Source organism: Anolis carolinensis, unplaced genomic scaffold (assembly GCF_035594765.1).
Source record: "Anolis carolinensis isolate JA03-04 unplaced genomic scaffold, rAnoCar3.1.pri scaffold_10, whole genome shotgun sequence".
NCBI lineage: Eukaryota > Metazoa > Chordata > Lepidosauria > Squamata > Dactyloidae > Anolis > Anolis carolinensis.
This window is the reverse complement of record NW_026943821.1, coordinates 13,011,418-13,031,657: the sequence shown is the minus strand read 5'-3', so window position 1 is coordinate 13,031,657 and position 20,240 is coordinate 13,011,418. Positions and strand designations below refer to the sequence as shown.

The following is a 20,240-nucleotide window of genomic DNA, read 5'->3' as shown; positions in this document are numbered from 1 at the left end:
TCTATCTGTCCATTCCATAATTGTCCCATTGTTGTTGTCTTGCCATTTTATACCGCACTTTATTGTCCATTCAACTTGAGATTTCCTTTTCCCATTTCGTAACACTCTGCATTTCGCCTGGGATCTATGAATTAGTCTCCTGTTTTTAACACTGTATCCTGCTTGTTGATTTTAATGATTGTTTTTATTGATGTTGATGTTTTTTTTACTGGGATAATTGTTTTATTGCTTTGTTACTGTTATTTGTTTGTTTTATCGGGCCTGGCCCCATGTAAGCCGCCCCGAGTCCCTTCGGGGAGATGGGGCAGGGTATAAAAATAAAGTTATTATTATTATTATTATTATTATTATTATTATTATTATTATTATTATTATTATTATTATCCCATGGAAAGCAATGGTTTTAACCTGGATTGCTTTCTCTTATATCCTATGTGGTTCGATGCAAATCAATAAAATCCCATGGAAAGCAATGGTTTTACCCTGGATCGCTTTCTCTTGTATCCTCTGCGGTTCCATGCAGATTAATAGGATCCCATGGAAAGCAATGGCTTTAATCTGAATCGCTGTATCTTGTATCCTTGGGGTTCGATGCAAATACATAGGATTCCATGGAAAGCAATGGTTTTAACCTATATCACTGCCTCTTGTATCCTATGGGGTTTGGGTCAGAACAATTTTTCTCATGGGAAAAAGCGGTTTTAAACTGGTGTCAGTTGCCTTTAATGTAAGAGGCTTTGAGCAGGGCAAGGGATGTTTGGGTTTTTGAATATTTTTGTTTCTCCTGATTAAAAACAAAAAAGTCACACTGACCTTGTGATGAATTTAAGAGGAATGCATTTCCAGATCTTAAATTTCCATGCGTGTGATGGAGAGGCAGAACCCGAAATGGGACTGCTGACAATATAAGAGGGGCGATTATCTATCAATATGCGGATGACACCCAACTCCTTCTGTGCTTGGAGCCTGGAGCAACGTCAATACCAGACAATTTCACCTTATGTCTGGAGGCTCTGTCGAACTGGCTACGTGCTAGACTGAAGGTGAACCCGGCAAAGACTGAGATTCTCTGGCATGGCCGCTCGACTGGTCTGACCCATTTGCTACCCACCTTCGATGGTGCTGCCCTATCTCCTTCTCCTATCGTTAAGAGCCTGGGTGTCGTTTTAGATTCGCAGCTGACAATGGAAGCTCAGGTCGCTGTTGCTAGCAAACAGGCCTTTTTCAATCTACGGCAAGCGAGGCAACTGGCACCCTATCTATCTGATGAGGCGCTGGCAACAGTCATCCATGCCACGGTCACGTCTAGGCTGGACTATTGCAACGCCCTGTATGCTGGCCTTCCGATGTCCACAACCCGAAAGCTCCGTATTGTTTAGAATGTGGCAGCCAGGCTACTCACAAGAACACCCATGAAATGCCACATAACACCAGTGCTGCAGCATCTGCATTGGCTTCCAACTGATTATCGTGGTCTATATAAGATGCTAGTTCTGACCTTTAAAACTCTTTACGGCCAGGGCCCTTTGTACCTTAGGGACCGTCTCTCCTTCTCCCATCATCGGAGGTCGCAACGACCATCCCAACACGACTTACTTTACATACCGGGTCCTAGAGAAGTGCACTTGGAAAGGACCAGACGCAGAGCTTTTTCTATTTCTGCCCCTGCCTATGGAATGCCTTGCTGCCCTACATGAGAGCCATGCGTGAGTTAGGGCCTTTTACCCTAGCACTCAAAACATGGCTGTTTACTAGAGCTTTTAATCTATGTTAATTTTATCAATATTTGTATGTATGTATTTTTATCCTTTACAATTTTATCTTGTAAATCACCTAGAGCATCGTGGATGAAGGGCGATTAATAAGTAATTAAATGATGATGATGATGATGATCTATGCTAAAAGGATGGTCACCCATGTTTTCCCCTCTCAATGTGATGAGGCCCAGAGATTATACTTTGCTGCCCCACCACAAGGCAAGTATGCATAGGGATAAAACAGATACATGATAGAAATGGAAACACTCTCGTCTTGGAAAACCTGCTCCTTCTGGAGCAAAGAGCCAAGTGGTGGCAAGGAACTGGTGGGGCCTTCTCCTTTTAGTAGGGTCTTTGGGAGGCAGAGGATCCAGAGAGAAGCTCAAAGTGAGTGTTCAGGCACTTGTTTTTTTCTTTTTCTTTCCCTGTCTCTTGTCTTGGATTTGTTGGTTGTGGCTTTAGTAGCTTACTTTCTCTCTGGCCCTAGTAGGCCCCACTTGACAAAGAGCCTTGTTTGGCCACTCACTCCATACATCGGAGAGAAAAAAAAGCCCTGCCTCTCCAAAAGTCTGCCATGTAAATGCATTTTCCCCTGCACAGTGGCAGCTTGAAACTTGAGCATTTTGAAAGACAGGTTAGGTGTCAAAATGAAATTCGAAAAGGTGGGCATGCAAAGCTAGCAAAGAATATGGGCCCTAGACATGAATAGTTTTTCTTGCTGCAGTCTCTACCTTCTTGGAAATGAGGTGACTGAAGGAATACTGCATTGGTGGCAGAATTCTTATGGGAGGGTCATTTCGCCCCTTCCTTTTTGTTATATGGTCGGACCACTGTGGCCACGGATTCTGCATCTAACATGCTCGTCTCCGGTTTGAAAAAACAGTAGAGTCTCATTTATCCAACACTCGCTTATCCAACGTTCTGGATTATCCAACGCATTTTTGTAGTCAATGTTTTCAATACATCGTGATATTTTGGCGCTAAATTCGTAAATACAGTAATAATAATAATAATAATAATAATAATAATAATAATAATAACAACTTTATTTTTATACCCCGCCTCTATCTCCCCAAAGGGGACTCAGGGCGGCTTACATGGGGCCAAGCCCAAATAAAAACAATAGCAATATAAAACACAACAACAGACAAAAAGCATGCACAATTATAAAAATTAGCCAATAAAAACAAATGACAAGAACTAATAAAAACATGGATTAAAATGGAGAGGTTGTAAAAGTAGACTGGGTAAGGTGCACCATATAAATATTGTAAGCACGAGGTGAAAGTGCTTCAAATTCTTGGAGGTGCAAATTGGGATGGGAATAGACCCTGTGTCTATATCAAGTAATTACTACATAGCATTACTGCGTATTGAACTACTTTTTCTGTCAAATTTGTTCTATAACATGATTTTTTGGTGCTTAATTTGTAAAATCATAACCTAATTTGATGTTTAATAGGCTTTTCCTTAATCCCTCCTTATTATCCAACATATTCGCTTATCCAACATTCTGCTGGCCTGTTTATGTTGGATAAGTGAGACTCTACTGTATTGTAAAATGAATAAAAGTCCCCAAAGCATGCCTTGATTTTATACAAAGGACACCATTTTACTATATCCTTTTATATAAAGACTCAGTTAACTGGAACCTGGAGCAACTGATACTTTATTTATTTATTTATTTATTTATTTATTTACACCATTTATATTCCACCCTTCTCACCCCGAAGGGGACTCAGGGCGGATCACATTACACATATAGGCAAACATTCAATGCCTTTTAACATAGAACAAAGACAAACAAACATAGGCTCCGAGCGGTCTCGAACTCATCACCTCCTGGTCAGAGTGATTCATTGCAGTTAGTTGCAGCTGGCTTGCTCTCCCTCCTGCGCCACAGCCCGGGCTTTCAATGTACAGGGAGCATACAACTCCCCTGTTGCATCAGCTCCACTGGTTGCCAGTCTGCTACCGAGCACAATTCAAAGTGTTGGCTTTAGCCTATAAAGCCCTAAACCAGTGGTTCTCAGGGTCCCCAGGTGTTTTGGCCTACAACTCCCAGAAATCTCAACCAGTTTACCAGCTGTTAGGATTTCTGGGAGTTGAAGGCCAAAACATCTGGGGACCTACAGGTTGAGAACCACTGCCCTAAACGGTTCTGGCCCAGCTTACCTGTCTGAACGTATCTCCTTCAATGAACCACCTCTGAGGTTAAGATCTTCTGGGGAGGCTGTGCTCTCGGTCCCACCTCCTTCGCAGGTATGGTTGGTGGGGACGAGAGACGGGTCTTCTCAGTGGTGGCTCCTCGGCTATGGAACTCCCTCCCCAGCAAACTCAGATCATCTCCCTTCCTCCTGACCTTCAGAACGCAATTAAAAACATGGCTGTGGGAGCAAGCTTTTGGACAATAAATTCAGTGCACTAGTGATATTGAATAAGTGCACTTACGGTCGGAACGGCTCCTGGATTATGATTTTGGATTATGTGGTTTTAATAATTGGTTTTAATGCCTAGATCAGTGATGACCAACCTATGACACACGTGTCAGGACTGACACGCCTAGCCATTTTTGCTGACATGCTGCCGCATGCAGATTGATTGGATGACTAATGTCTTTTGTGGCTAAATTTGGTGTGATTTGGTCCAGTGGTTTTTTTGTTTACTCCATGGGAATTATGCACATTACACCCACACAAACAAACACACACACACACACACAATCATTCTATTATTATTCTATTATTATTGTAGTATATTATTATATTATTACTATTATATTATTATTATTATATTTTTCATTATTCATGACTACATTGAAACTACAATAGAGAGAAATCAGTGTGGAAACTGCAAGAGGTACCATAGATTGTTGTACATGGAAATAATGGTAGTAAATAGTTTTTGATTTATTAAATACAGTTATATATTACAATTATATATTTTTGTTATTTAAACTATATATATTGTGAAATTATGGGTTTTTTCTCGAAGTGACACACTACCGAAGTCATGCTAGGTTTTTTGGTGGATTTTGACACACCAAGTGCAAAAGGTTGCCCATCATTGGCCTAGATGTTTATAATTTTATGGTTTTTTATATATGTTCATTTTATTTTAATTTTTTTATGTGCAACATTGAATTATTGCGTACTTGTAAGCTGGGGTAAGAAGGGCGGGATATAAATATAATAAATAAATAAATAAATACTTTCAAGCAACTAACAAAAAATCAAAGAAATTATACTTTAAATGAAAAGTAAAATAAAACCTATTAAGTTAAATTGGTCTTTATCAGTCTTAATTTGCTTTCAATTGCAGTATTTCAATATTAACACAAAGTCAATACAGGGTTTAAGGTATGATGATGAATAATATTATTTAAAATAGTCACTCTCAAGCAAGCAGAAACTACATTTTATCTGGCAGCTATCAATCCTCATGTTAACAGAAAGTCTATTGTAATGAGACTTCACAGATTATCATATCCACAGTGAACTCTGGACACAAACTCTAGCAGATGCCAGGGTTCTGCTGAACTCTACCCAATATCAAATGCACATGCTTGGGTAAAGGTCCTCCTGTGCCTAGGTTGTTTACTGGGGGGGTAACACTTAAAGTGGGGGCAAATATACATGAACAAGAAAAACTGGACTCACTCTGGCTTATTTCCATTATGTATGATGATTTACCTAAATATCTTGTTTCCTTACTTTATTTATTTATTTATTTATTTATTTATTTATTTATTTATTTGCAGTATTTATATTCCGCCCTTCTCACCCCGAAGGGACTCAGGGCGGATCACATTATCCACACACAGGGCAAACATTTAATGCCCATATACATAGAACCGAGACAGAGACAGACAGACGCGGAGGCAATTCAACCTTCTCCTGAGGGGATGTTCGATTCTGGCCACAGGGGGGAGCAGCTGCTTCATCATCCACTCTGACCGCACTTCCTCATTCCAACGTCGTAAATTAGTTAAATTTGCCTCCCTACTTTTTATAAGTGGTACCTTATCTCCTACTTGATAGATGCAACTATCTTTCGGGTTGCTAGATCAGTAATGAGCAGGGGCTATTTTTTTATTTTTAATTGATGGGTGCTCACCCCGCCACGGGCTGGCCTCGAACTCATGACCTCATGGTCAGATTGATTTATTGCAGCAGGCTGCTTTACCAGCCTGCGCCACAGCCCGGCCCCAACGTTACCCCAACTTGGCCTCGACTTTAATAATAATAATAATAATAATAATAATAATAATAAAACTTTATTTATACCCCGCCACCATCTCCCCAATGGGGACTCGGGGCGGCTTACATGGGGCCATGACTTTAGGCCAAAGCCAAGAGTTTGCTGGAAACTGTGGAATATCTTGAGACTTTGTGGCAGCTTGAACACTGGATTGGGTCCAGTTTGGCTGGATCTCCTGTCCGGATAGGACACCACATTGTCCGATGCCACCATTGTTGTTCCCCATGAGCCACTGACGGAGTCCAAGCGCCTGGCCACCATAGTTGCATCTGTGATGTCAGAATGGAGTATCTTGCTTGACCACCACCACCACCAACAACAACAACAACAATAATAATAATAATAATAATAATAATAATAATAATAAAATCACACAGAACAAAATTCAGCATACAAATCTTGTTTGCTGTGTCAAACTATGTCTTTGTGTTAATAATAATAATAATAATACAGTAGAGTCATTTATCCAACATAAATGGGCTGGCAGAACGTTGGATAAGCGAATATGTTGGATAATAAGGAGTGATTAAGGAGAAGCCTATTAAACAACAAATTAGGTTATGATTTTACAAATTAAGCACCAAAACATCATGTTATACAACAAATTTGACAGAAAAAGTAGTTCAATTCGCAGTAATGCTACGTAGTAATTACTGTATTTATGAATTTAGCACCAAAATATCACGATGTATTGAAAACATTGACTACAAAAATGTGTTGGATAATCCAGAACGTTGGATAAGCAAATGTTGGATAAGTGAGATTCTACTGTAATAAATTTTTATTTATATCCCAAAGTGGCTCACAACATTATGTAAAAGACAATACAAAACAATATACATATGTAAAACAATAACCTATAAAAACAGTTTTACAATAAGAAACATATTTAAAAACACCAAGAAAAAAGGGGTCAATAGGGTCTAAGTGAAATAATAGAAGCAGAGGGGCTTCTTGTTCTCTCCTCTACCCTCTATGGTTAATCTCCCTCATATTTCAGTGTGGCTCAACTCTAAGATTGTGAGCATAGGATTGCAGGAGTAATCACCACCACATTTAATGCTCTTAAGCAAGCATGCCAAGGCTTCCAAGGCTTCCAACTTCGACAACATGCTTCCAACTTATTTTACTCCCTATTTAACATTTCTTCTGTTAATATGTTGTGCGCTTATCAGATTTCATGGAGCAGTGGCCACTAGTTGAGACTTCTTGATGGGGACAGAGAATGAAACTGTCAAAAGAACACAGTGGATTAGACTGTGCAACATGCCTGCTCTTCACCATTTACACTTGAAAGCCATAAAACATGTGGGTCAAGTTCCATCACTGTGTCAGGATAGGGAAAAGTATTAGGATGTAAAGGAAAATGAAGAAAGGCTGGAATGGCTTACTTTTGCCTAAACTCATGGAAAAGCACATGTTTCTATTTTCTCCCTTCTCTTTCCCTCTGCTGACTTAATAGATGCCAAACTTCAGTCTTTGCAGCCATTTAAATTTTTAGTATTTTTCTTTTCAATTTGAGTCTACTGATGTTATTTTGTATTGTTTTGATTTGTTTTTGATGACTATGGCATTGAATGTTTGCCTTTTTGTATGTAAACTGCTCTGAGTCCCCCTGGGGAGAGAGGGTGGTCTATAAATCAATTATTATTATTATTATTATTATTATTATTATTATTATTATTATTATTATGTTATTATTTTATTATGACACAGCAAACAAGATAGATTTGCTGGATTTCATATCACAAAATCACAAGTCGAACACTTCCCAAGTGTCTAGGACTGTGTGATGTATTTTCGGATGATGTGCGCAGATCCCAGCAGGGTGGCCTTTTGCAGCTGGCAGATCGTAATTTTGACTGTCACCTGGGATGGCGACATCAATGATCCAAACCTTTTTCTTTTCCACAACTGTGATGTCTGATGTGTTGTGTTCCAGAACTTTGTCAGTCTGGATTCGGAAGTCCCACAGTATCTTTGCTTGCTCTGAGTCCCCCTGGGGAGAGAGGGTGGTCTATAAATCAATTATTATTATTATTATTATTATTATTATTATTATTATTATTATTGATATAAACTGAGGGCAAAGAGAAAAGAGAAAGAAGTAGGAGAGAGAAACTGGGTCATTTTTAAAAAATGGAAAACTTGGATGGCAGACGATTAATTAGGTTTGCGTATAATTCTTGCTACTTGATGTTGTATACACGTTGCTTCTAAACCTTCTGAAATAGGGTAGATTACTTGGAATGGAAAGTCATATTTGTAAATTATGACTATGTATTTCCTACTAGATGATATAACTACTATTATTATTCAGCTTCTCTATACTGCAGGTACCACAGGCTACAAAATCCAAAGAGTTACCTTTCACACTGTATTTCCCCCGTCACTAATGGAAGCTCAACTTCAATTTTTCCTCTTTGTCATACTTCTAAGATCAGGTAAGGGACCCTATTGGAATATCTCCATTTGGCTTTGGTGTTGGGGCAAAATTATTCAATTAGAATTATTATTTCTCTAGGGTGGGAGAAAGAACTCTTGTGTGTTGGAGGCAAGTGTGAATGTTGCAATTGATCACCTTGATTAGCATTTAATAGCCTTGTAGCTTCAAAGCTTGGCTGCTTCCTGCTTGGGGGAATCCTTTGTTGGGAGGTGATTAGCATAAATAAATAAAACCCAAGCTTTGAAGCTGCAAGTCTGTTCAATGCTAATCAAGGTGGCCAACTGCAGCATTCACACTTGCCTCCAACAGACAAGAGTTCTTTCTTTCAACCTGGATATTACCCAGATATATAAACCACACTTGCCTAGTTTTCAGCAAGCCTCACAACCTCTGAGGTTGCCTGCCATAGGTGTGGGTAAAACATCAGGAGAGAATGCTTCGGGAACATGGCCATACAGCCTGGAAAATCACAGCAACCAGTTACCGAGTTGAGTTCATTGAATGCAAATTCTTTTTTCGTGGGCACTCAATTTGCAGCAACTGAAATAAGCTGAGGACAAAGGGGGGAAAGTGGTAGGAGGAGAAGGAAACTAGGACATCTTTAAAGTGGGGAAAGCACAGGAGTAATTAGGACTGTATCTGTCAAATTCGGACAGTTGGAAAAAAGGACCTCTTGCTTAACACAATATATTTTGGAAGTAAGACGGAGATTCAGTATGGAGTGTGCTCAGAAATTGTGAAAAAAAGATCACAGTTGGTGTCGATGCATCAGAAAGGATGATAATACAGAAACTCGTCTACCAGATATACCTACTGGCCCTTTTCCTCATTGTTGCAGGCACCTCTTTTAAGTGTGAGGAATGCAGTGGAAAGAACACATGTACAGGGAATATGACGGTTTGTGCCACTGGTGAAGATGCCTGTGCCCTCCTTGTGATGAAAAGCTTAAATGGTAAGTTAGAGGGGCTATATACCAGGCCATACTACTGAATATAATAATAGAGTTGGGAGAGATCCCAAAGGCCATCTAGTCCAAGCCTAATCAGCCGTGCAAAGGACACACAATCAAAGCACTCCTGACAGATGGCTGTTCAACCACTGTTTAAAAAGATCAAGAGAAGGAGGCTCCAACATACTCCCTGGCAGCATATTCTGTTGTCAAACAACACTTACCATCCGGAAGTCCTTCAAGTATATATTTTTTCCCCATACAGTTTGAATCCAATGCTATATGTAATTGTCTCTAGAGAAGCAGAAAACAAGCTTGCCCCTTCCTCATTGTGACATCTTTTAAGATATTTGCACATGGCTATCACATTCATTCTCAACCTTTTCAACACTCATTGCGCCCGGCTATTATTTATTGGTTATCGGTTGTTGTTGAGTTTATGCTTTTATGATTTTTTTATGGTTTTATGTATTCATTCATTGTAATTGAATGTACGAGGACTATCCAGAAAGGAGGCTACGTTTTGGATTTTAAAAAGATCAAAGTATAGGATAAATCATTTACCATATGCAGCTGAAAGACACATCCCAAAACTACAATCTCATGTAATCCCCATTTAAATTTAGCCATGTTTCTTATAGATAAATAAGTTTGAAAAGTACTGCACCAGTAAATTTGCTGCCTCTCTCCTCTGTTTCCAACAATGGGGGCGTGGCTGGCAGCGCAGCGTTTTGGCTACGCTGCAGGAAGGGAGAAAGGGGAAGAGCTGAGGACACAAGCGGGGAATTTACTGGTGCAGTACTTTTCAAACTCATTTATCTATAAGAAACAAGGCTAAATTTAAATGGGGATTACATGAGATTGTAGTTTTGGGATGTGTCTTTCAGCTGCATATGGTAAATGATTTATCTTATACTTTGATCTTTTTAAAATCCAAAAGTAGCCTACTTTCTGGATAGCCCTCGTATCTTATGTTGTTGTATTTTATTGTTGCATTACTGGGCTTGGTCCCCATGTAAGCCGCCCCGAGTCCCTTCAGGGAGATGGGGTGGGATATAAGAATAAAGTTGTTGTTGTTGTTGTTGTTGTTGTTGTTGTTGTTGTTATTATTATTATTATTATTATTATTATTATTATTATTATTATTATAAACACAACAAGATGAGTCCACAGCAGACACTCTGCTGGCTATTATTATTATTATTATTATTATTATTATTATTATTATTATAATATTATGACACAGCAAACAGATATGCTGGATTTCATATCACAAAATCACAAGTCAAACACTTCCCAAGTGTCTAGGACTGTGTGATGTATTTTCAGATGATGCGCGCAGATCCCAGTAGGGTGGCCTTTTGCAGTTGGCAGATCGTAATTTTGTCAATGTCTATTGTTTCCAAATGCCGGCTGAGATCTTTTGGCACGGCACCCAGTGTGCCGATCACCACCGGGACCACCTGCACTGGTTTCTGCCAGAGTCTTTGAAGTTCAATCTTGAGGTCCTGATAGCGGCTGAGTTTTTCCTGTTGTTTTTCGTCAATGCGACTGTCACCTGGGATGGCAACATCAATGATCCAAACCTTTTTCTTTCCACAACTGTGATGTCTGGTGTGTTGTGTTCCACAACATTGTCAGTCATTATTATTATTATTATTATTATTATTATTATTATTATTATTATTATTATTATTATTATTATTTGTTCCAAGCTAATGATTCCCAGGTCCTTGAGGGGCTCTTCATAGGACTTTGTTTCCACTACCGTGTTTGTGTTCACTTGCACCTGATCCACCTGGATTGTTCCCATCATATCACACAGCTTCTTCATATATCCTGTTTCTCTTTTTTGAACAGAAGATCTCATCGTATTTAAGAAGTGTGCATCCTCTAAGATTTGCAACACTGGACTCATACATGTGAAATCCAACAAAGGAAGTTTACTAATGGAAAATATTTCCTGCTGCATGGTAGATGGCTGTGCTCCAAACATTTCTATCTGTATGTATGCATTTTACTTTTATTGTCTTTTCTGACTATCTAACATTATGGCCATAAGCTGGATTGCATACCCCAAGAAAGAATGCAATGTGCTTTACAAGAATTCAGCAAATGGTCACCTGAATCCTATTGTTAGTCTCACCTAGAGTAGGGATTTACTTGTGTGTTGTCCTATTAAATAAACTGCAGTGGCATAAAAATGCTGATTGTGGCTGCTTGGGAGATGCTCCCAGTAGACTGATTTTCTGGTCTGAAAACAACACATAACTAATGCTATTTATTTTAAAGTTATTGTATTACTGCAAGAGGAGGTATATGACTACCACACATCACGGAATGGTGTATTATTATGACAATTGTGTGATAATGTCCTAAAATGTATGAGCAAGCATTAAGGTTAACTTGTATGTAGTATCTCTAATCACCGTTAGGTGGCAGTGTTGTTTAAGGTGAGTTGAGAACTTTTTAGTTTTTGATGGTGGTTTTTCTTTCATTTATAAAAACTATATCCGAACAGAGCTCTTTCACATAGCCTTATAACCTAGAATATCAAGGCAGATAATCCACAATATCTGCTTTGAACTGGATTATCTGAGTCCAACACTTGTTCAGTGAAGGATTCCAGAGGATGCTTTTGTTTACCTATCCCATTGGATGCAGACTTGCAAGCTAGAGTCGAATCCTGCTGTTTCCCAGCTCAATTCTTTTTTTAAAAAAGTATTGCTTTAATCCAGTGCCAAAAGTTCCTGTTCTCCAGCCTCCCTTGTTTCCTTATCCATTCTGTTGCCAATGCTGCTAAAAAAAATTCAGCTGATTAATGGATGGTAAATTAAAGGTGGCGGGGGGAGGCAAGGACTGAGATGGCATAAGAATAGTTGGGTTGCTGTGAGTTTTCTGGGTTGTCTGGCCAAGTTCCAGAAGCATTCTCTCCTGACATTTTGCCCACATCTATGGCAGGCATCCTCAAAGGTTGTGAGGTGTCTTGGAATCCAGCAAGTTGGGTTTATATATCTGTGGAAGGTCCAGGGTGGGAGAAATAACTCTTGTCTGTTGGAGGCAAGTGTGCATGTTGCAATTGGCCAATTTGATTATTGGCCAGCCAGCTTTCATGGCTTTCATGCTTGCTCTGAGTTTTTATTAGCTGCCTGGCCATTTTCCAGAAGCATTCTCTCCTGATGTTTTGCCCACATCTAGGGCAGACATCCTCAGTGGTTGAGGGATCTGTTGGAAACTAGGTAAGTGGGGTTTATATAACTGTGGAATGATATCCAGGGTGGGAGAAAGAACTCTTGTCTGTTGAAGGCAGGTGTGAATGTTGCAATTGGTCACCTTGATTAGCATTGAATGGCCTTGCAGCTTCAAAGCCTGGCTGTTTTCTGCCTGGTGGAATCCTTTGTTGGGAGGTGTTAGCTGGCCCTGATTGTTTTCTGTCCATAATTCCCCTGTTTTCTGAGTGTTGCTCTTTATTTACTGTGCTGATTTTAGAGTTTTTAAAATACTGGTAGCCAGATTTTGTTCATTTCCATGGTTTTCTCCTTTCTGTTGAAATGGTCCACATGCTTGTGTATTTCATTGGCTTCTCTGTGTAGTCTGACATGGTGGTTGTTAGCGAGGTCCAGCATTTCTGTGTTCTCAAATAATATGGTGCATCCAGGTTGGTTCATCAAGTGCTCTGCTATGGCTGACTTTTCTGCTTGAGTTAGTCTGCAGTGCTTTTCATGTTCCTTGACTCATGTTTGAGCAATGTTGCGTTTGGTGGTCCCTCTGTAGATGTGTCCACTAGGGTTGTCCGATCGATGGAAAAATTGTTTCAATTCTCGTTTCTAAAGTAGGGGGTGCCGGCTCTTCGATGTAGAAATTATTTCTAAATGTTTCACCCAAAATTTTTGGATATTTACGAAATTTCGTAATGTTTCTAAAATGTTTCTAAAATGGCGGACGCGCATGCGCAATCGCCAAAAAACAGGAAACCGGGGGGGGGGACTTTTCTGGGGGTCTCCCGCCCTCATTTCTTGAGCTATTCTCATCAAATTTGGTACAGTGGGAAAACACATTCCACACTCTTTGCTCAACAAATTGCAGAATGTTTCCTGTCTCCTATGATTTTTGGCGAATTTTTATAACTTTTTATAATATACTATTTTTTTTGTTTTAAGAAATCTGTTCCTGTTTTGAAAGTCTTACTTCCTGTTCAATTGGGTTCTTCACTGTGAAAGTCCCTCTTTTCTATTTGTGTATATTTGTTGCTGTGGCCGGAAATCAGCGAAAATGGTGGTCATTTGCAGAAACTGGAAACCCCCCGCTCCTATCTAAAAATAAGGTGGTGATATTTCAGCTTCCTAAGACATGGGAGCTCGTGTCCCACTCCCTTGTGACCTGAGCCCCACACCACACACCCTGCCCCTATCTAATAAAAAGCGGTGGCCGGGGTTTTTTTTTTTTTGTGCAACAAGGAAAAGGGGTCACTGCTCGGGTCTCACTGCCCCGCCATTGGGAAGGCCGAAGTCTTTTCTCTGGGACCACTTCAAGGTCCATTCCCAACAGTCTTCCTTGTAATCTCTGTAATCTCTGGGGTTACAGGGAAAGAAGCAGTGCACAGTGCACACACACACTCCTTAGCAGGCTTGCCTTATATGGGTTTTATTGCTTTCTTTGCAAAGGAAAGGCAAAAAGTGAACCTCCAAAAGGAGAAGCACCCCAAATCTCTGGGGTTACAGGGAAAGAAGCAGTGCATAGTGCACACACACACTCCTTAGCAGGCTTGCCTTATATGGGTTTTATTGCTTTCTTTGCAAAGGAAAGGCAAAAAGTGAACCTCCAAAAGAAAACGCACCCCAAAAACCCCAAAGCTAGCGGTTACAGGGAGGGACGCAGACTCCTTTGGAAAATAAAAATTCCCAACATCCACAGCAAGGACTCTGCCCCAAGCCAATTTCCCCCCAACACAATATCTAACCGGCAACAACCAGCCACTTTGCCCTCTGAGCTTCACGGCGCGCGCGCGAACCACCCTCTCTCCTCGGTATCCCAACCCAGAATGGCTTGGCTCCGTGCGGAGGCGATTTTTATAGCGATTCTACACGTCGACGGGAGGACGCAAGCCCCCACCTTTTTTAGCCATCGTGGAAGACTCTGACTGGCAGGGAGCGGGAGCCATGTTAGGCTGCGCTAGGCTCCCGTTCATGTTAGGTTGCAGAAACAATATATATAAAAAATATTTTAAAAAATTTTTTGGAAGGAAAAAAATTAACGAAATTTTTAAGACACAATTACAGAATGGGCCAACGATGGATCGCATTACATTGCCAGTTGCGCCCAGGGAAAACGTTTCAATACTCGTGTCAAAAAACGGGAACATAACGAAATTATAACGGTATGACAATTTTTACGATGATATGGACAACCCTAGTGTTCACAGCTGCATGGTACACGGTAGACTCCTGCAGAGGTGAGAGGATTCCTCCTGTCCTATGCTGAACATAGTATTTGTTGTATTTTCTTAATGGGCCTGTAGATAGTTTCTAAGTTGCGTTTCTTCATCAACTTCCCTATGTGGTCAGTGATTCCCTTGATGTTTGTTAAGAACACTTTTCCTCTGTATGGATCCCCTGGGCGATTCCGGCCATGAAAGCCTTTGACAACACGTTGGCATTAGAATAGTTTGTAAAAAGGAGCTTTGCGGCCAGAAGCTTTGTTAAACTGTTTTGGAGCTTGCACAACAAGCTTTTCTCTCATGTAACACCCAACACCTCCACCCTACCTTGAAGTCAGCGCTGAAACTCTGTCAGGGGAATTTCTAATGCTTTTTACGGTTGTGAGAAAGGAGGAAACCATAAAGCATCTGTCATGGCTGCAGAACTTCATTGGTACCCTCCCTTGTGAGTAAGCAGGCGGATTGACACATCACCCTGGACTGTCTGTTTTGAGAGTTTTCCCATTGTGTCCTCATTTAGCAATTACTAAATCAATGGAACACTCTAATGAAAGCCTGGCAAAATAATAATTGCAAATGTCTTTCAAATTCAATTATAGACTCTTGTAGTTATCAGCTGAAAGATTGGGATACAATTTCTTGTGGTTTTGATTTATTCTGAGGTCTACCGCACATTACTTTTTTGTTAAATAATCCTCATTCACTTTCTTGGCAAAAAGCATAAGTGCTGCAACTCATAATATCATTACAGAGTTCAACAAATTAACCTTTCTACCCCTAATTGAAACATAATCAGTTCCGATTAAGATAAAGAACCTCAGCGAGATGGAATCTATTTAGTAGAGGTGTACATGAAAATGTTTCCTTCGTTTCCTTCCTGTTATAGTTTTGTTTCGACTGTTTGTCTATACAAAACGAGTGACAACATTTTTGTAGGAAACAAAGAGGCGACACGAAAATAAAAGATGCACAATTAGCGTGCTTGCTTTCATTTCCTTTCTTTCGGCCCCGTAACAATAAGCAAATTTTAGGGTTTTTTTATAAGCCAGATGAAAATCTGTGTCGTATTGGCAGCCCATTTTCGTTAGCGGGACACGAATATGAAAATGAGATGACATGAATGAAACTACACAAAACGAATAGCAATTCTATACGAATGCACGCCTCTACTATTTAGCAGCTCTTTCTGCCCACATCATTGTTGAAATACAGTGTTCCCTCACTACTTCACAGTTCGCTTTTTGCAGATTTGCTGTTTTGCGGTTTTTCAATAAACACTAAAAGAATATAATAAACCATTAAAATTATGATTTTTCCTTCCTTCCTCCCTCTTTCTCCTTCCTTCCTAAGGAGAATTCTAAGAAAGGAAGGAAGAAAGGAAGGAAGGAAGGAAGGAAGGAAGGAAGGAAGGAGAAACTGAAGGGAGAGAAAATGAGGCTGAAGCAGCTTTGTGAGATTGTAAACAACACAGTCAGACAGGATCAGTGAGATTGTAAACAACACAAATATAGTGTCTCTACTTCGCGGATTTTCACTTTTCGTGGGTGGTCCTGGAATGTAACCTCCGCGATAAGTGACGGAACACTGCATTTAAAGTTTTATAGAGCACTGTATACTGTTCAAGGATGCATTACAGGTTATGATCGCAATCATTCATAGAAGCTTCCTCTAAGGTTGGACAGTTTTAATTACAGAGTGGCACAACAGAGTTACTTCTTAAGCTGACACCTTTTTATTTCCATCTCTCTGCCTCCCCTTCTCTCTCTCTCTCTCTCTCTCTTGAAGTTCCAAAGGCAGAGGAAAAGAACAATGGAAAGGCTTGCCCATCCTGTGGTTCTGACGAACGCATGTGCCCCAATGAAGTGGTTTACTGTACAGGAAATGAAGATCACTGCGTAAAAGTTCTGATTATTAGAGGTACTAGTAATTCTGTTGTTGTGTGGCATTTTATCCCCCTCTGAGTTTTCCCTTCTCATTTAGTCCATGAATTGATAGTTGCCACCAGTTGTGATTGGCAGGAATGGGATCGTAGTGCAAGGGCAAAATAGAAATGCCGGCATCCCATTGGCGACAAAAGTTATGCAATGAATTATTCATCATAGGACAAAAAGGGACAGGGTTTTAGCACAGTGGATTAAACCGCCAGCTGTAGAAAATCTTGCCGACCGAAAAGTTGACAGTTCAAACCCCGGTTGGGGTGAGCTCCTACTGGCAGCCCAGCTCCTCCCCACCTAGCATATCGAAAACAGTAATGTGGGTAGATAAATAGGTACAGCTTTTAGTGGGAAGGTAATAAAATGGCGCTCATAAGAACATGCTGGTGATTTGATCGAGAGGACGTCTACGGACGACAAAGCTCCACATAGAAGAAGGAGTGACAGCACCACCCTGTGGCCAGAGTTGAGCACAACCTTCAGATGCCAGAGATGGAAAAGATGGGAAAGCCTAAGTCTGTTTATGTATTGTCTGTCCTTGTTAATTGTATAACAGCATCAAATGTTTCCTGTAAACGTGTTCTGTAATCTGCCCTGAGTCCCCTCAGGGAGATAAAGCAGAATATAAATAAAGTATATTATTATAATAATTATATTCTGTTGGCAGCAGTGGAGGTAAAATTGCATGTATAGTGGCGTAATTTCCCTTACAATACAGTTTGTGTTTTCACTTCTACTGGAGCTGCCTTTCTCCATGAATCCCAAAACGTTAAAAAATAATAATACAATTGGGTTGTTGTATGTCTTTCGGGCTGTGTGGCCATGTTCCAGAAGCATTCTCTCCTGACGTTTCGCCCACATCTATGGCAGGCATCCTCAGAGGTTGCCTGCCATAGATGTGGGCGAAACGTCAGGAGAGAATGCTTCTGGAACATGGCCACACAGCCCGAAAGACATACAACAACCCTGTGATCCCGGCCATGAAAGCCTTCGACAACACAATAATACAATTGTCTTATCTCATCTTCTATTCCCCAACTCTTAAGCAGGTGAAGATCATTCTATTTTGACAGGTTTTCTGTTTCTTATTTTTCTTGTGGTTTGTTAGGATTTGTGTTTTAACTGTATCATGGCTCCTTTGCCCTTTAATGTCTGAGCATCTACTTTGCATGGAGAAGGTGTTGACTTCCATTTTCAGTATCTCCATTTTAGTCAACCAAGACACAATGTGATGAATGGATGTTGTATCTTATGATCCATTCTCCCCTTCAATAGGAGGTTAGCAGGGGGAGATTTAACTCATTCATCTTTTGTTTTCTAGATTTAGGCGACTCGATTGTAAAGCTCACAAGAGAAGGTTGCACTACAGCAGCTACCTGTGTGACATATCAAACCTTTGGTCCCGATCTTATCCCTGGCATGAGATTTGAAGAATTGTTATGTGTTCCAGCCAAGGACTCTCAAATCAAGGAGGCCTCCCCATCGTCTGGATTCTTCCTTATGACTCTCTTGCTGGTTGAAATGTTTATAATATGACAGAGAACATTCCCCCAACCCTGCTTGTGTCATATACAACCATCCTTTATTGTAAGCATGACATCTTGAGGAGTTGATCTTTCTTTATATTTCACTGCAGAAAATAAATAAAAAATAGGAAGAGGAGTAGATGGGATCCAGTTTTAAGTGGTTCCAGGGCTCCGTTGATTCAGCGGGTCAAAGGCGAGAGCTGAGAGCAAACGTTCTTTATGTTCTTTTATTAATGTAATGTAATGCTGTAAGCTTAATGAAATATGTTTACATGAAATAAAATGTCACATGACTTTGATAACAGAGCAGTGCTTTCATTGACAAGCACCCAAACCAGTGTTTCCCAACTTTTGGTCTCTGGAACGTTGACTCCCAAAAGCTCCAGTCAGTTTGACCAACTTTCAGGAATTCTGGGAGCTGGAGTTGCAAATATCTGGAGGAACCACTGACAGGAAAGATCAGCTAAAAGTGTGGTCAGGGATTCGTGATCACAGTTGCACACATGTAGGTTAGAGCAGGGCTTTAAACTTTTTCCACTCATGACCCTTTTCTGCCTGAGAAATTTTTACATGACCCCAGATATATAGGTATATAAAATAGGTATTAAAATCAAATATTTACTGACAATAAATCAGCATTTGCAAGGCCTGAACAGGTTATTTTTCCCTTTTGTGGAGCCCACTGTAAACACTGCATGTTGTTGCTAACAGATCCATGTGAATGGGAAGGTGTGGGCATGTTCAGAAAACCTTTACTGTTGCCAAATTTTTTGCAGTCACAACACTGAGCTAAGGGAACCCCATTTGGGGTTGGGACCTATAGTTTGGGATGCAGTGGGTTAGAGTTATTATACCTTCATAACTGATTTGCATTCTTAATCCCCATAGGGCTTTAAAAGTAACAAGCAACATTGGCATTTTGCATTGAAAGCAATTGACAGCCAGTGGAGTAATTTTTATATAAGCGTATTACAATCATTCCTAGATGTATCAGTTAACAGTCTGGCTGTTGTATTCTGAACTTTCTGGAGTTTCTGAACTTTGTACAGAGGCAGACCTATGTACAGCACATAATTCTGGCCTTGAGGTTGCCAGTGGATGTACTAACTGTCTTCAATGAACGAACCTTTTTACTTTGGTCAATGACAGAATTAGTACAACACGAGTAAAACATACATTTAGGCATTAAAATGCAACTTTTAAAAGGTGAGTTTAAAAAATAGTGCTATGTATGAGACTTGAAACGGCATTAAAAGTTTGTATATTTAAATAACACTGTTAGCTAGGATAAAAGCTAATAAAACCTTTTGAAACGGCACTGACAAGCTATTGTTGATGAACAAACACTTGCAACAGGAGAAAAGAATCTAGAGGGAGGGGTATGAGCACATAGGGAACATGAGGGGGCACAAGTAGGGAGGGGCACAGTTGAACACAAGTCCAAAGACTAGGGGTAGGAGTATGTACTAACTATAGCTAATTGCAAGTTTCCGATAAGTTAAAATGCTAGCTTGTGGTACCAGTCATTACCTGGAGAATTTTAAGCACTGTCGCATAGAACTTGCCAACTTTAATAATATAATTAAAAACTTTATTTATATTCCTTTATATGTGGAATGACATTGGTGTCTGAGAGCAGCATGGTGGTGTAAAATTGTCCTGAGTGCCCTGGGTGTTTGCAAAGCAATGGTGATATGAGATTATTATGAATGTCTCTGTAAAGCAGACACTGCAGGAGCCCATTTTCTGTTGTTTCTATGTGACCAGAGTCACAGGGGCACAGTCTATCTCGGTGGGGGGATCTTCTAATATCGACCCTCGAGTACAGCAAATGGGAGGGTATGACATTGTGCCTAGGTGAAAGTCCTCCGATGGTTGGGCACCTCTAGATTGGCAAAGTATGCCATAGGGGAGGCGCGATATCTACTGAG

The 20,240-nt window shown here is 40.2% G+C and overlaps 1 protein-coding gene across 2 annotated transcripts; it reads left to right on the top strand.

Moving 5' to 3' along the window:
* The first annotated feature begins 1,742 nt into the window (after positions 1 to 1,742).
* On the top strand, positions 1,743 to 18,613 carry LOC103279302 (phospholipase A2 inhibitor and Ly6/PLAUR domain-containing protein). Of its 2 annotated transcripts, none has more exons than XM_062962069.1 (6): positions 1,743 to 2,144; positions 8,354 to 8,461; positions 9,302 to 9,415; positions 11,273 to 11,416; positions 16,635 to 16,766; positions 18,105 to 18,613. In XM_062962069.1, exons 1-6 carry the CDS (start codon positions 2,006 to 2,008, stop codon positions 18,317 to 18,319), a joined length of 852 nt encoding a protein of 283 aa, XP_062818139.1. In that variant the 5' UTR covers positions 1,743 to 2,005; the 3' UTR covers positions 18,320 to 18,613. The 2 variants fall into 2 exon arrangements, with proteins under 2 accessions (XP_062818139.1, XP_008111982.2); XM_008113775.3 differs by having other exon boundaries at positions 1,751 to 2,144; positions 8,338 to 8,461.
* Positions 18,614 to 20,240: the final 1,627 nt, after the last annotated feature.